The sequence below is a fragment of the Xenopus laevis genome, chromosome 4L, assembly GCF_017654675.1.
Source record: "Xenopus laevis strain J_2021 chromosome 4L, Xenopus_laevis_v10.1, whole genome shotgun sequence".
NCBI lineage: Eukaryota > Metazoa > Chordata > Amphibia > Anura > Pipidae > Xenopus > Xenopus laevis.
This window is the reverse complement of record NC_054377.1, coordinates 12,451,266-12,465,643: the sequence shown is the minus strand read 5'-3', so window position 1 is coordinate 12,465,643 and position 14,378 is coordinate 12,451,266. Positions and strand designations below refer to the sequence as shown.

At 41.1% G+C, this 14,378-nt stretch overlaps 1 protein-coding gene across 2 annotated transcripts in view; it reads left to right on the top strand.

Annotated features, from left to right (window-relative positions):
• Positions 1-14,378, top strand: part of syt9.L (synaptotagmin 9 L homeolog) — an 80,128-nt gene that overhangs the window by 34,268 nt on the left and 31,482 nt on the right. For both annotated transcript variants that reach the window (XM_018257436.2, XM_041589909.1), the window contains exons 2-3: positions 4,814-5,156; positions 8,170-8,716. In XM_018257436.2, the coding sequence (XP_018112925.1) occupies positions 4,814-5,156; positions 8,170-8,716 (890 nt within the window). The remainder of the gene's footprint in view (positions 1-4,813; positions 5,157-8,169; positions 8,717-14,378) is intronic.

Sequence of the window (14,378 nt, the reverse complement as noted above, 5' to 3'; positions counted from 1 at the left end):
GTACAGCGGAGAGCAAATAGAATGCTAAGTGGAGAGGCAAGACATCCAAGGGCCAGCAGTATGGCTACTCCCACTGCTCAAGTCAAATGAAAATTAAGCTTCTATCAAGGAAGGACACTTCAAGTCACTTTTGTCGGTGAAATTCAGTTACTGGAGACCACTTGAGGTGAAAGACATAAGCTCCGTGGATTCTGAAATCACAGAACCCCAACAAAGGGAGTTACTGGTGGGAAAGCACTGAGATGCCACTCCATAGCACAGAAAAACAAAGAACTGCTCTTACAGCCAAGCAGGTGGCTCTGCCCTCAAGGCCAGGGTACTAGTGACCAAGGCTAGCTTGAGAACAGAATCTAGAGGAAGGTTTTAGTTATGGTGGATTCGATTATTAAAAAGGTGGATAGGGTAATCTGTTGAAAGGATCCTGCTGCCTGCCTGGTGCTAGGGTTCAGCATGGGGTGTGGACAGATTATTGGGAGGGGCTGGGGATATTGTACACATAGGTACCAATGACAAAATTAGAGGGGGGAAGTCCTCAAGAAGAGTTTATAAAAACTAGGTGAAAAGTTGAGGGTGAGGACTTCCAAGGTAATTTTCTCAGAGATATTACCTGTGCCACGAGCAACATTAAGAAGACAGTGGGAGTTTAGGGAGATTAATGTGTGGCTGAGAGATTGGTGAAGGGAGTAGGGTTTGGGGTTTTTTTGAGAAATGGGCTGATTTCACAATTGGCTACAGGCTCTTTTCCAGGGATGGGCTGTAACTTAATGATGATGGTGCAGCTGCTTTGGGGGAGAAGATGGGTAGAGGGTTGGAGGAGATGTTAAAGTAGGTGTGGGGGAGTGCATTAAGGGATTACATGGAAGACAGGTTAGATGAGGTAGTGGGATAGTGAGCGAAAACGGGGGAGGAGATTTGGTTGGGGGTACTGTTAAGGACATGGAGGACCACATTTTGTATTTACAAAATCCTCACGCTGGTTTCAGTATTAAGGGGCATATTTATCAAGGGTCGAATTTCGAATTTGAAAAACTTTAGAATTCAAAAAGACCAACCGAAATTAAGTCGAAGTTTTTGGTTCGTTTTCGATTGAATATGTCCGTATTCGGTCGAATTCGAATCGTATGAACCAAAGTAATGGGCATTCGATCGAAGTCCACCAATTGACTCCAAATAGGTTCTAGGAGGTCCCCCATAGGCTAAAACAGCAATTCGGCAGGTTTTAGATGGCAAATGGTCGAAGTCGAATTTTTAAAGAGACATTACATTTTTTTCAAATTTGAATCGAATTTGGACTATTCTCTAGTCGAAGTACACAAAAAATAGCTCAAAATGTGATTATTTTTTTTTTATTTGAAAATTCACGTCGACCTTTGATAAATCTGCCCCCAAATGTATTTTCAAATGCAAGGAGTCTGACTGGTAAAATGGGAGAGCTGGAAGTGCTGGAGGGAAAATATGATGGTTGTGGCTGAAACGTGGCTGAATGAGTCGCATGACTGGGCAGTTAATCAGTGGCTATACTTTGTTTCGGAGGGACAGAGGCAGTAGAAAATTAAGAGAGGTATGTCTGTTTGTTAGTGATGGGCGAATTTATTCGGCAGGCGCGAATTCGTGACGAATTTGCGCGTTTCGACACAGGCGGAAAAAAATGGACGCCGACGCATTTTGCAAAAAAACAGAAGCCGGCGTCAAAAACAAGACACTGGCGCCATTTTGCGAATTTTTTGCCGTTTCGCGAATTTTGCATGAAATTCGCAAATTTTTCGACGAAACGAAATGGTGCCAAATTCGCCCATCACTACTTAGGCAGGATTTAAAGAAATTGAAAGACTGGCCAAGTTGGGGTTGTTTACACTGGAGAAGAGGCGTTTAAGGGGTGATATGATAACTATGTATAAATACAGTAAATGAGGGGATCAAGAAGGTTTCCGGTTAAATATCTGGAAGGGTTTTTTTTACCGTAAGTGTTGTGAAGATGTGGAATTCTCTCCCTGAATCAGTTGTACAGGCTGATACATTAGATAGCTTTAAGAAGGCGCTGGATTGCTTTTTAGCAAGTGAGGGAATACAGGGTTATGGGAAATAGCTCATAGTACAAGTTGATCCAGGGACTGCTCCGATTTTAGAGTTAGGAAATAATTTTTTCCCGTTCTGAGGCAAATTGGGTAGGCTTTTTATTGGTGTTTTTTGCCTTCCTCTGGATCAACTAGCACTTTCAAATCCTATGACCTTTAAGGAGGCAAAGTCAGGGGCTCATGGAATATCCTTATTATTTATGGCAGGGGGTTATTTTTATCCACCTCCAATCACCATGCCAACCTCCACATAACCGTGCATTGGGCTGTTTGCTGTCACTGTATAATCCCTAATCCCCTTTCTCTCTTTAAATGCTGCTCTTATTCTGCTGATCCGAAACATTTCAGGTTTATTGTAGCAACCTAGCGGCCTCTGAGTATGATTTTATTCCCTGTCACAGGTTTATCAGTTTGATAGTTTGTCATTCTATTTTAACTTAATAGAAACAACACAATAAAGTGTCATCTACAGCAAATACAATCACACAGGCAAACATGCCCTTTAATAGGTCACTTTACCCTGCAGAATTGTACATACAGTATGGGAATATGGGAAATGCCTATACCGGCATACTGTGAGTTTCTTTCAGGCTATAGGGATACTGAAGGAGTTGTCCCTGCTCTGAGGGTGCTATGGAAGATGATAAGGGGTCTTTGGCCAGCCAGCTTGAGACAATGGAAAGATACTAAAGGAAGATAATGATACATGCAGTTGTAAACATATTATTTTTACAGTAGGAAAAGAAAAAGGTATACTAGGCCTTGGCGCTCTAAAGCACTCTGGGGGCCATATATATCCTTTATACTAGGGTCATGTCTGACTTGCAGGTCTCAATGTTGACAGCCGTGATGCAGAGACTCAATACATCTTAGCTCCACCTCTACAACACTTAGCCATGCCTCCATCAATTGACAGGCAAAAGCTAACTGCTGATTGGTCGCTACGGGCTTGAAAGGGAAATTCAGTTACCAGAGACCACTGGAGGTGAACGACAAAGTTTATTTGACACCAGCTCCATGGATTCTGAACACATGAAGAGTCAGAACCCTGAACAAAGGGATCACAGGGTCTTAAACGACTTGTAAAAAAGGAGTTAACAGTGGGAGAGCATAGAGATAACTCTCCACAGCACAGAAAATCAAAGAACTACTCTTACTGCCAAGCAGGTGGTTCTGTCTCAAGGCCAGGGTACTGGTGACCAAGACTATCTTGAAAACTGAAATAATCCAAGTCAGGGGGGATTGAGTTGAGGAATTTATAACCAGAATTACCAAGGGACCTATCTACCGGTCCATCTCCTCCTTTGTTAAATATAGATGGAGGCCTCTGGGCAGAATGGTAGACCAGTTCTAGGGATTGATATGTTACAACACTGGAGTCCTGAGTTAAATTTTTTCTACATGGAGTTTTTATGTTATCCCCATATGTATTTTTTCTTCACACCCAAAATACATAGAATAAAGTTAATTAGCTTCTGATAAAATAGACCCTCAACCCACAGGGTACAGGGTCAGTGTTTAGAATGGAACCCTACAGAAAGGCAGTAGAATTCCACTCTACTACATTTTCCCTTTCATGACATGGATACTCTGGGAAAGATGTCTGGGCTTGTGGGAATTGACCTGCAATGAAATATACCAAGGGGTTTTGTGCTTGGAAAGTGATAATGCAATGTTTTCTGTGGGCTGAAGGACATAAGGTTGCAGCATTTCCAGCACAGCAAAGGGGAAACGTATATGACTTGTATCATTAGAAGTGCAAATAAAGCAAAGCAGGCAAGAGTGGCCTCCTCAGAGATCGGTGGAGATTGCGTTACAGTAAAACTAACATGCCAGGCATCAGTTAACGTACAGCCAGTGACATTATCTAGAAAGCGACTGCTTGTGTGCTGAGCAAACATCACTAGCATTGAACTTGCCTTTCTATGAATTGAGGAAACTTAGCATCGTCCTTGTGATTCCCTGGCACAACTGTAAGGGCAGAAATATAATGATTAATCAGTTTAGAAACTTACAAATACGCTACAAATAAACTATACCTTCATACTTTACTGCCATGATCTCTTGTTCTTTGTACTAAGAAATACAACCTAGGGACTTGTTCCTACTTTGGAGAAGACCATCTAAAGCCCTGGCAATGCCCTTGAGTATCTAGTGAAAAGCGAGTTGGCTTTAACCTCCTCTCCCAATGGTTTTAGTCAGGACAGTTCCTAGTCATTGACCCCAAAAGGGTTACAGCCAGTAATGTTTCGGCATAAGGGATGTCACCTAAAATTCCACTTCTGGATTCTCAAATGTTCAATGTATCTTACTGCGGTGACAAGTTGATTTGATCCCTTTTTAAAAGGAGAAAAACCTACAAGCTCCCCAAACAGAACCATTTTCTCCCTCACCAACAGCTTTACTGGCACATTAAGAAGCAGGCAGTACATTTTCTTCACATGAAGAATTGTGCAGTGAGGTTATTGTATGGATCTATGGATGCACCACGCCCTGTTTAAGGCCACGTGGCAGTGAGAGTCAACAAGGAGTTTATTTATTTGCAACCAGGATTTGTTGCAGGTTTTAGTTGCCCTTTATGGATATACAGTAGTAGGGCTTAGACATAGTCATGGGTAATATTTGATGAGTTCTTGGTAGGAAAGGTCTACCAAACCCTGCAGTATATGAAGGAAATATTTTAATTGTGGTCAAAGCCTTTGCCGTTTGACAATTTCCTATTATTTTTCTTATTTTAGATGTCTCAGTCAGCTTGCTGTCTCTACTAGTCACTGCTTGTGGGCTTGCCCTCTTCGGGGTCTCCCTGTTTGTGTCTTGGAAACTCTGCTGGATTCCGTGGCGTGAGCATGGATTGAAAGGGATTACAGAACATGAGCACCTTAACTACACGGACAGTGACACCAATGAGCGTGATTACAGTGACAACTACCTAGGGCAACCCTCGCTCTTCCCAGAGTCATCAATGAAGATCAGTCATACTTCTCCTGATATTCAACTGGAAGCCAAGACCAGTACCAAGGAAAACTGTGTCCATAATGTCCGGATACATCGCCAAATCACTGAGCCAACCTCTTCTGCTAGGTCAGTGTTATTAGAAAATGCAGTTATCACTGTGCAAATAGAGTACTCTATTGGGATCAACAGATGGAGTGCTAACAGCCATTGGAGAGACTGGTAGATAGGAGAGGTCCTTTGAGGAGAAGAAGGGTCTGATTGCACCAGTTTGGGTGCTGCAGTACTGTACAGAGTTTATTCTAAGGGCATGAACCATTACTTTACTTTTGTAATTAGTGAGGAAGGATGGAACACAACAGATGAACCTTAGGTAGAAGCTGTGAACGTAAGGCAGATGCATCAAGCATTTAAGTAGGATCTGAGATTTCTGACCAATAACCAATATAGCAGATAGAATAAGAAGAACCTTGTCAGAGCATAAATCTATGAAGCCATTAGTCAATAATGTGATGCCCAGTATTAGTAAAATAAGGCCCAGTGCCTTCACCCAATATTGGGATTGATGGTGCATAGGTTGTAATTGATTATGGTTTTTCATTAGATTTCCTAAATTATGAGGGACCATTGAAATATTTTGGCTCCATATCACTGACTATATTAGACTTAGTGCCCTGGGTTTTCAGAAATATATTGACATTAACTATTGAAATGAAAAAAGCACAATAAGGTAAAATGGTTCTTCTAATCATTCCAAAGAAGAAAACATAGAGATTTGCATTTCCCATCAGAACATATTTTACTTGTTGGATGTCAGTTGACAGAACAATATGTAACACATCTAAAATAGCTCAGACACCTGTGCCAGATCTAACAAGATCATGCTACAGCGCCTGTGTATTTTTTTGGTGGCACTAGACAGTTTGAGATGACAGCCTGTAAAGGGGGTCGAAGGGAGCAATTGTCACTGTGGAATTTATGCCAACAGTAAAAATTAAAATAAAACTTTGATTAAGGAACAAGAAACTGTGAAATTAATATTTACAGTAAAGGTGCTGAAATGAACTGTGGCAGCTGAATATCTTGAAATATACACCAGGCTCTTCTAGGAGGCTCTTCTTCAATACAACTGATGATGCTCAAGCTCCATGAGAAATAAGGGCAATGTAGTTTGTCCAGGATCAGTTTGCTTCCTATAAGAGTCAACAACAGTTCTTTCTTGCACACACACTTACTTATCACTGCAGGGTGCATTCATATCCCAGACCTCTTCCAGGCCAATTATACCTTTAAGGTTTTGTGTAGGGAAGAAGCACACCAATCTATTCTGGCAAATGAATTTATCTCATGTTGCAGAAGTTGAAGCACCAGGCTCTTCTAGAAGGCTCTTCTTCAACATAACTGACGACCAAGCCTCATGAAAAATAAGGGGAAATAGCTTGTCAAGGTTCCAGGATCAGTTTCTGGTTGCTTCCTATAAGAATCACCATGAGTAACGTAGTGTCCACAATAGATCCATAGATCTTAAGGTGGTGCCCAAGTGGTGCCCAAAATGTGGGTCTGGAACACTTGGGGGCCTGGAGCAGTCATTAGAAGGCTCAGTTAGGGTGAGAATTGGGGAGAAGGCTAATTTGTTTTTTGATATGCCTGAAAATCCTTCTTGATGGCCAATAAGGGCGAGATATGGGCTGAAGATATAATCGCTCCCCCAGATATACTTGGAACAATGGCTGAAAGAATGACTGATACACCAAAATTTTCCAGTATTTGTAACCTTGTTATGTGCTAAGGGGACAAAGATGCCTGTTTTGTAAAGTGAGATTATTTTTCCAAAATATTGGGTTACACAGGGCAGTGTAGATGCAATGTAGAAGGCACCTTCCCTCTGCAACCACATAAAAAAAATCTCTACATGCTCTTTGGTTCCTGTCTTGTTTCCTAACAGTGTTTGTTAAGCGCTGAGACATTAAACAAGTGCCGGAAAACTCCCAGCAATATAACTAGGCTGCTGGAAAAGAACACAGAGGATTTCACTTGAAGGGGCAATTACAAGCAGGGCTATCCTGGAACTAGTTTTCTCTGTATAGAGTCAAGGATTAGGAAAGAAACAGCTGCAGAAGCAGCTTTAATGACTTACAATTGAGACATATGGGCATACTGAGATCAAGTCTTTCCATCAGGGAGATTCTAGGAAACCTTATATAAATGATTAACACCCTTTTTTTTGTTGCACAAATGAACTGGCGTTGGTTCTGAAGAAGGCAATTCCACTTAATCTTTTGTGCGCCCGTGGTTTAAATCGAATGCTGTCCAACTAAATGCAGACACTTGACATGAGTGAAAAGAAGGTGACACTGACCCATTCTAAAGTAATTACCTCTTGGGTCTTCAATTATTTTAAAAAAAAAACACACCTGATTTTGCCTGACATCTGTCTTTTTTGTGTTACATGGTAGCACTTTGGCTGTGTGCTGGTTTTCAGCTCTGATACATAGAAGACACCAATGCTTCATCAATGGCAGGGCTTCCCTTTCCTATATTTGGCCAAATCTTGGTTGAATCCAAAGTGTTCAGCTGAACCAACTCTAAACCCTAAGGGGGTTATTTACTAAACCTCAATTTTTTTCTGGTCAGGCTTTATGGGGAAAAACTTGAATTTTTCATGGTACCCCAGGTCCAGGCACCCCACATGTAACTGTTCTCTAGTTGCGGCCATGACAGAGCTGGGGGGAGATCAGGGGCAGCACGGAGTCTAAGAAGGGTGTGGACACGAGTCTTTACCATATTAAGTGACCTTGATGGGCACATAAAGTGGTGTTGGAATGTTTGGACCTGTTTAATACGTCCAGAAACAATAGCAACAAAAAACTCTATGAGCTAGATGTGCATAGAGTAGGATCTTCTAGGAGCATCTTCTTGTTTTCTTTAGGCTACTGACCTTGGAGATCCTAGAGAAGGTTTTATTGAGCAATGTTACTTTTGTTGGACCTCAGCTACCAACATACTTTGCTGTAGTCCATGTAAAGTTTGGTGGAGCAACAGTGTTCAGAACATTGGAAAACCTACAATGTTTTCATGACTATTATCATTTCAAAGAATATTCATTTGTAGTGGTAATTAATAATGTCTTTTTCTCCTCAAGACACAATTCCATTAGAAGACAACTAAATCTCTCCAACCCGGATTTCAACATCCAGCAGTTCCAAAAGCAAGAGCAGCTGACGGGAATCGGGCGAATCAAGCCGGAGCTGTACAAGCAAAAGTCGGTGGAAACGGACGATGGCAGGAGGAACAATAGCAAATCTTGCGGGAAGCTCAATTTCATCATTAAGTATGATTGTGACTTGGAAAAACTTATAGTTAAGATTCACAAAGCGGTCAACCTTCCAGCCAAGGACTTTTCTGGAACTTCAGATCCTTACGTCAAGATCTATTTGCTTCCAGATCGAAAAACCAAGCACCAGACAAAAGTCCATCGAAAGACTCTCAACCCGGTGTTTGATGAAGTTTTCCTATTCCCGATACCTTATAATGACCTGCCCACCAGGAAACTCCACTTCTCCGTCTATGACTTCGACCGGTTTTCCAGACATGATGTCATCGGCCAGATCATAGTGGATAATTTTTTAGACTTAGCCGATTTTCCCAGGGAAAGCAATATCTGGAGGGATATTGAGCATGTCACTAATGTAAGTACTGCAGCGCTGAATCACCATTTTTTTTTGCAGTGATATTACTGGTATGTCTAGGGGTTAATGCACAGATCATTATTAATTTTCTACAGTAACCTTGCTGGCATATCTGTGGCTAATGCAGAGTTTAATATCGATTTACTACAGTTATCTTAGTGGGGTTAATGCAAAGCTGATTGTCCATACTTTACCATTATGTTAGTGGCGTACCTGGCAGGGGCGTAACTACAGAGGAAGCAGACCCTGCAGCTGCAGGGGGGCCCAGGCACTATAGGGGCCCCATGATGCCCTACTAATGAGCAATTTCAACAAATATTGGTAAAAAAAAGGACAACCTCTGGTTATGTTGGGAACCTTAACATGAATTTGCTGGTGGGCCCAGTAACATCTAGTTACGCCACTGGTACCTGGAGTAACAAGGGGATAATTATTTTTTTTTTTTGCAGTGATCTTACTGGCATATCTAGGGTAAATCCAGTGCTGACTATCCATTTTGTTAAGTGATTTCACTGGCATCTATTGGAGTTTATGGTCTTCCTAATATGTCTTAAGAGGAGAAGACCTGGTAATTTTTTATGGCCCCATGTTTTACATTTCCCATCAGGCCCCATATTTTGTTCAGACAGCCTTGACTCCTGAGTAAACAAGGAGGACGGAAGGTTTTGATAATTTGAAAGGGTGAGGAAAACAGAACAGGACACAATAGTCCAGATTCGATTCAGTGAAAAAAAGGTTATCTCCTGGTTTATCACATGAAAACTCATGGATGGGATTCAATTCAAGGAGAAAAAACTTTTCTCCAAATTCAGGTCCAGCTTTCCCCATAGACTTCAATGGAGTTTTTATGTGATAAACCGTGAGATACGCTTTTCTGAATTGAATTGCGTCTAGGGATGCACCAAATCCACTATTTCAGATTTGGATGAACCCCCTAATCCTTCACAAAAGATTCAGCCGAACCGAATCCAAATTTGCATACGCAAATTAGGGGCAGAGTTTTGTGACAAAAAATCATGCGATTTCCCTCCCTGACCCTCATTTGCATATGCAAATTAGGATTCAGTTCGGTATTCGGGCAAATCATTCGCGAAGGATTCGGGGGTTTGACCAAATCCAAAATAAGGTCGGGCAGAAGGATTCGGCCGAATCTGATTCCTGCTGAAAAAGGCCGAACCGAATCCTAGATTCGGTGCATCCGTAATTGCATCTCAAATTGAATTTCATCTTTGACTTTTCACGTGATAAACCTTTTTCTCACTGGAATCTGGTTCAAAGAATCACGGACAAGATTCAATTTGAGATGCAATTCAATTCAGAAAAACTTATCTCAAGGTTTATCACGTCAAAAATGTATTGAAGTCTATGGGAAAAAGTGGAAATGAATTTGGAGAAAAGTTTTTTCTCCTCTAATTGAATCTCGTCCACGACTTTTCAAGCCAGAAAAAGTTATCTCTTGGTTTGTCTTGGCCAGATTCGGTTCAGTGAGAAAAAGGTTTATTATGTGAAAACTCATGTGATTCAATTTGAGGAGAAAAACATTTTCTCCAAATTCAGTTCTAGTTTTTTTCCCCATAGACTTCAATGGAGTTTTCACGTGATAAACCGTGAGATAAGTTTTTCTGAATTGAATTGCATCTCAAATTGAATCTCGTCCATGAGTTTTCACATGATAAACCTTTTTTTCCCATTGAATTGAATCTGGCCCTTCATGTGATAAACCATGAGATAACTTTTTCTCACTGAATCTGGCCCGAAAAGTCATGGATGACATTCAGTTAGGCCAGAAAGCCAGACAATTTTAAATAACAGAACAAAAAACAGCCAAAAGGCAGAACCGGAGAGGAGAAGGAGGAAAAAAATATTCAGAATTTTCATCTTATTCATCATTCATAATAAAACAAATATGTGGAGAATAATTGCTTCCTATGAAAGAGATTTGGCCTATCAGAAAGGAGTTATTATAAATTAGTGGGGGTGTGGTTAGGTTGATCAAGTGCGTGGCCCAATTTTTTAATTGAAAGCACTAGGAAATATGGCAGCCTCTTCTGTTTGAAGAAGGCACAGATCTTCACAGCTAAGGGGCCGTGGGTTGGTAAAGAACCCCAAACATAAGGCACAGCATTTCTACCCTCACATCTTTTCTGAGATTTAGTTCCCCTTTAAATAACACGCAAAAAACAAAAACTTGACATTGCAGACATGATTGTTTAACTGTTGCTCTAGCCAGGAAGGTTACCTAAGGGCAATGTTCTTCTGTTAAAAAGAATGTAATTGTCGGGGCTGCGTGAAACTAAACGTAAATTGCACGTAAATTGAATATACTCTTGTGTTTTGTTTTTTTCGTGCTAAATGATTTATGTGTTATTGTGAAGTTTCTCCTGTCGTCTTCTGCATTAGCGGCCTAACATCTCGACTCTGCCCCGAGCTTCTGCTGTGTCGCTGCCATTGATTTTTGGGTGGGACATCCGCAGGGACCTGTTGCCATTTATCAAAGGGAGCAACTGCCACATCCATCACTTTAGAATTTGGCAACTTACTTAATCATCCGCTGATGATGACCCAAACACAAAAGCATTTCCTTAATAAAAAAATTCAGTGCGTTTGGCCTCAGAGATGGCTACATGGGGAGCTCTGCTCTTTTAACCGGGAATGGTAGTTTAAGGCTCTGATGGCCACAGATCTAAGGTTTTTTTTGGTTGCTACAGGTTGGTGGAGCCTTGGATGAGAGGTAAATTCATTCAGGAAAAAGTGCTGTATGTATATTTTGTATATTGAGGCAAGAGTTTTCATGCTACAGATGGAGGCTTTATGGAAGCATTTGGCACACACAGAAAAACCCCTTTTGGCTTATTGGTGTGCTGGTTCAGTGGGGAATTTATGTAACCCTACTGACCAGATGACCAAGCCAGTACTACTTGGCCCTGCTCTTTGTCTCCTGCCCCGCCATCCACTCATTCACCTCTCCATCACACTCAACCTCCCCTCCATTTGGTCCACACCCATCTCTGCAATCCACTATCCAGGGTCAGACTGGCCCACCAGTTTAGTAATGGGCCCTTGAGTCTGGTGCCCAATGGACCATGGGTAACAAAGTCCAACTCTGCCACCACCTCCACAGCATTGTTAACACAAGTACCTCCTTCTCACACCCTTTGTCTCTACAAATCTGCCCCCCACAGCTGTGCCTATGGGAACGTGCATCTGCTGCATACCCCAAGTAATAACTCTTGTTCCACCCCTAAATCTTACCTTTTTTTCACCAAATCCATCAGAATATGTCCCAGTCTGTCCCCCATTGTCATAACTCCACCTATTGGTGTCACTACCCCACCCCTCTTACATCATCAACCTTGAATTGAAAAGGTATCTACCCTATCTTAAGCATTTGATCAATTCCAGCGATGGATCAAGTACAAGTAGAGATGACAACCTAGATCTGAAATGATTTACGTGTATCAAGGCCACACCTTGCCTGGTCTTGCTCCCTTATGTGCCCCTTGCTCCATTGCTTCAGAATAATGGAGAACAATAAGGGCTAACGATTCTATGCATTTCAATAAAGCAGACAAGTTAGGTTTCATGTGCAAACTTACTTAGTAGATTCTTTGGTGCCTAAAAATGTACTTTGTACTTCTTTACTCTTTTTTTCATTACCCAAAGTCCTCCTTTCCCCTTGTCTTCAGTTGTTAGTATGGAAAAAGTTCACAGATGCATAACAAAGTCTGCTCCATCTGTATTTAAATTCTGGATTGAAAAAAGGATTCCTCCCGTGGCTGACAGATATGTCATTCAGTATGTATCTATCGTGATATCTAAGCACTTCGTTTTTCTGAATTGTTTGGCCACTAAACGGCACTGGTTCTTAAACATGTTGTTTAATTAGAGCAAACATGGCTGACCCCATTGATACAAACAAACACACCTGGGCAGATAATAAAGGGTCATTGGGCAAAACAACTGATGCCAATATGTTTTGCTGAGCATTCATAAAATATATAACCTGTTGTTGAATTAAAATCTAGTGTTCCTTTAAATATAACATGCACTACAGATCTGAATCTATTTCTGACAAGAGAGTAAATCAACAGACTGATCATGAATGATTCACAGGAGACTGTGTTTAACATGGAATATAGATTGCACCAAAGACAACATAGCTAATATTATGTTTATATTATTATATTATATGGCACATATAGTGATTAGTGTTGGTATAAATCATGTTGAGTTTAGATATATTGCTCTGTGTTTATGGGAAAGCATTACTTGGCTTTATTTCTCCCTTCCAGTGCCTTCCAAGATAAATCTGGGTCACACAACCTCTTGTATAACAATCCACTAAGCTCTTAACAGCATTTATGTTAACAGGGAAGAATATAGGAAAGGTACTGTAGGTGGGGGTGAGTGTATTTTTCTTTGTCTCCTGTTTATCTACTCAGAACCTTTTTACCCTTCAATTTTTCATTTCTTTACAGGGACACAAAGCAAATACTTCCCCCACCCTACATGTGCTATATATATATAATTGTATCCTGGTATAGAACTAGCAGAAGCCACCCAATGCTTCAGTGAGAAAAGTAAGGGTGAATGTGTACTTTAATTAAAGGACACAACTCATCGGCTTCTCTCCCTTTTTCTGTTTGTTTCCATTGATTTTTTTTTTTTTAGTTTTTTTTTTGTGCCCCATTTTCATGATTGGCCTTATAATCTGAAATCAGAATTGTATTTGGGGAGATGCTTTTAGGCCTAAGGGAAGTGCTGGTCAGAGATGGTTTTAATATGTGTATGTGTGCATTCCTTCCCAGTTCATTTGGGTTGTCATCTTGGACCTTGCCAGAAAGGGGACAATGGAGCAAACCATTGACATCAGAGGACGTTGCAGTGACATTTGGGTCAGGGTCATGGCATTGGATTTTGTGTTGTATGGGGGCAGGACTGTGACATTGGAGGTGGGTTTTGGCCAGATTTTCTGCTCGGGTTTCACAATTCTGAACCAAACATTTCCAAGAAAAACTAAACTGGTTCAAAACAGAATAGGTAACAAGCCTACAGTAAACCCTAACATCAATCGTGGGCCCTTCTTGCCTGGACGGTCTCTGAGGGCCCAAGAAGAGACAGGGGAGGTTCACATTGGGGTGTGAATTTTTAATGGGGCATTGTGGGAGGAAGAGTTTGCAATGGAGTAGGGTGGTTAAAAGGGAATTAAAGTCTAAAATAGAATAATGCTAGAAATGCTGTATTTTGTATACTAAACATAAACATGAACTTACTGCACCACAAGCCTAATCAAACAAATGATTTATGCTTTCAAAGTTGGCCACAGGGGGTCACCATCTTGTAATTTTGCAAAACATCTTTGCAAGACCAAGACTGTGCACATGCTCAGTATTGTCTGGGCTGCTTAGGGATCGTAATAAATTATCAAAACAGCACAAGTCAAATAATATCTACCATTAGCCGAGACAGCAAGGCTATGTATGCAGACTGCACTGGGTCTGCAGATACAAATCTCTACATGGTCACTGGCTGTTCTACAGGGAAACAAACAAAGCTGTTTGAGTTCTGGGAAGTAAGGTGGGTGGGTCCCCCTGCCGTTTGAATGTATGATTGTTTCCCTACAGAGCAGCTAGCGACCATTTCCTATACACAGCAGTCAGAG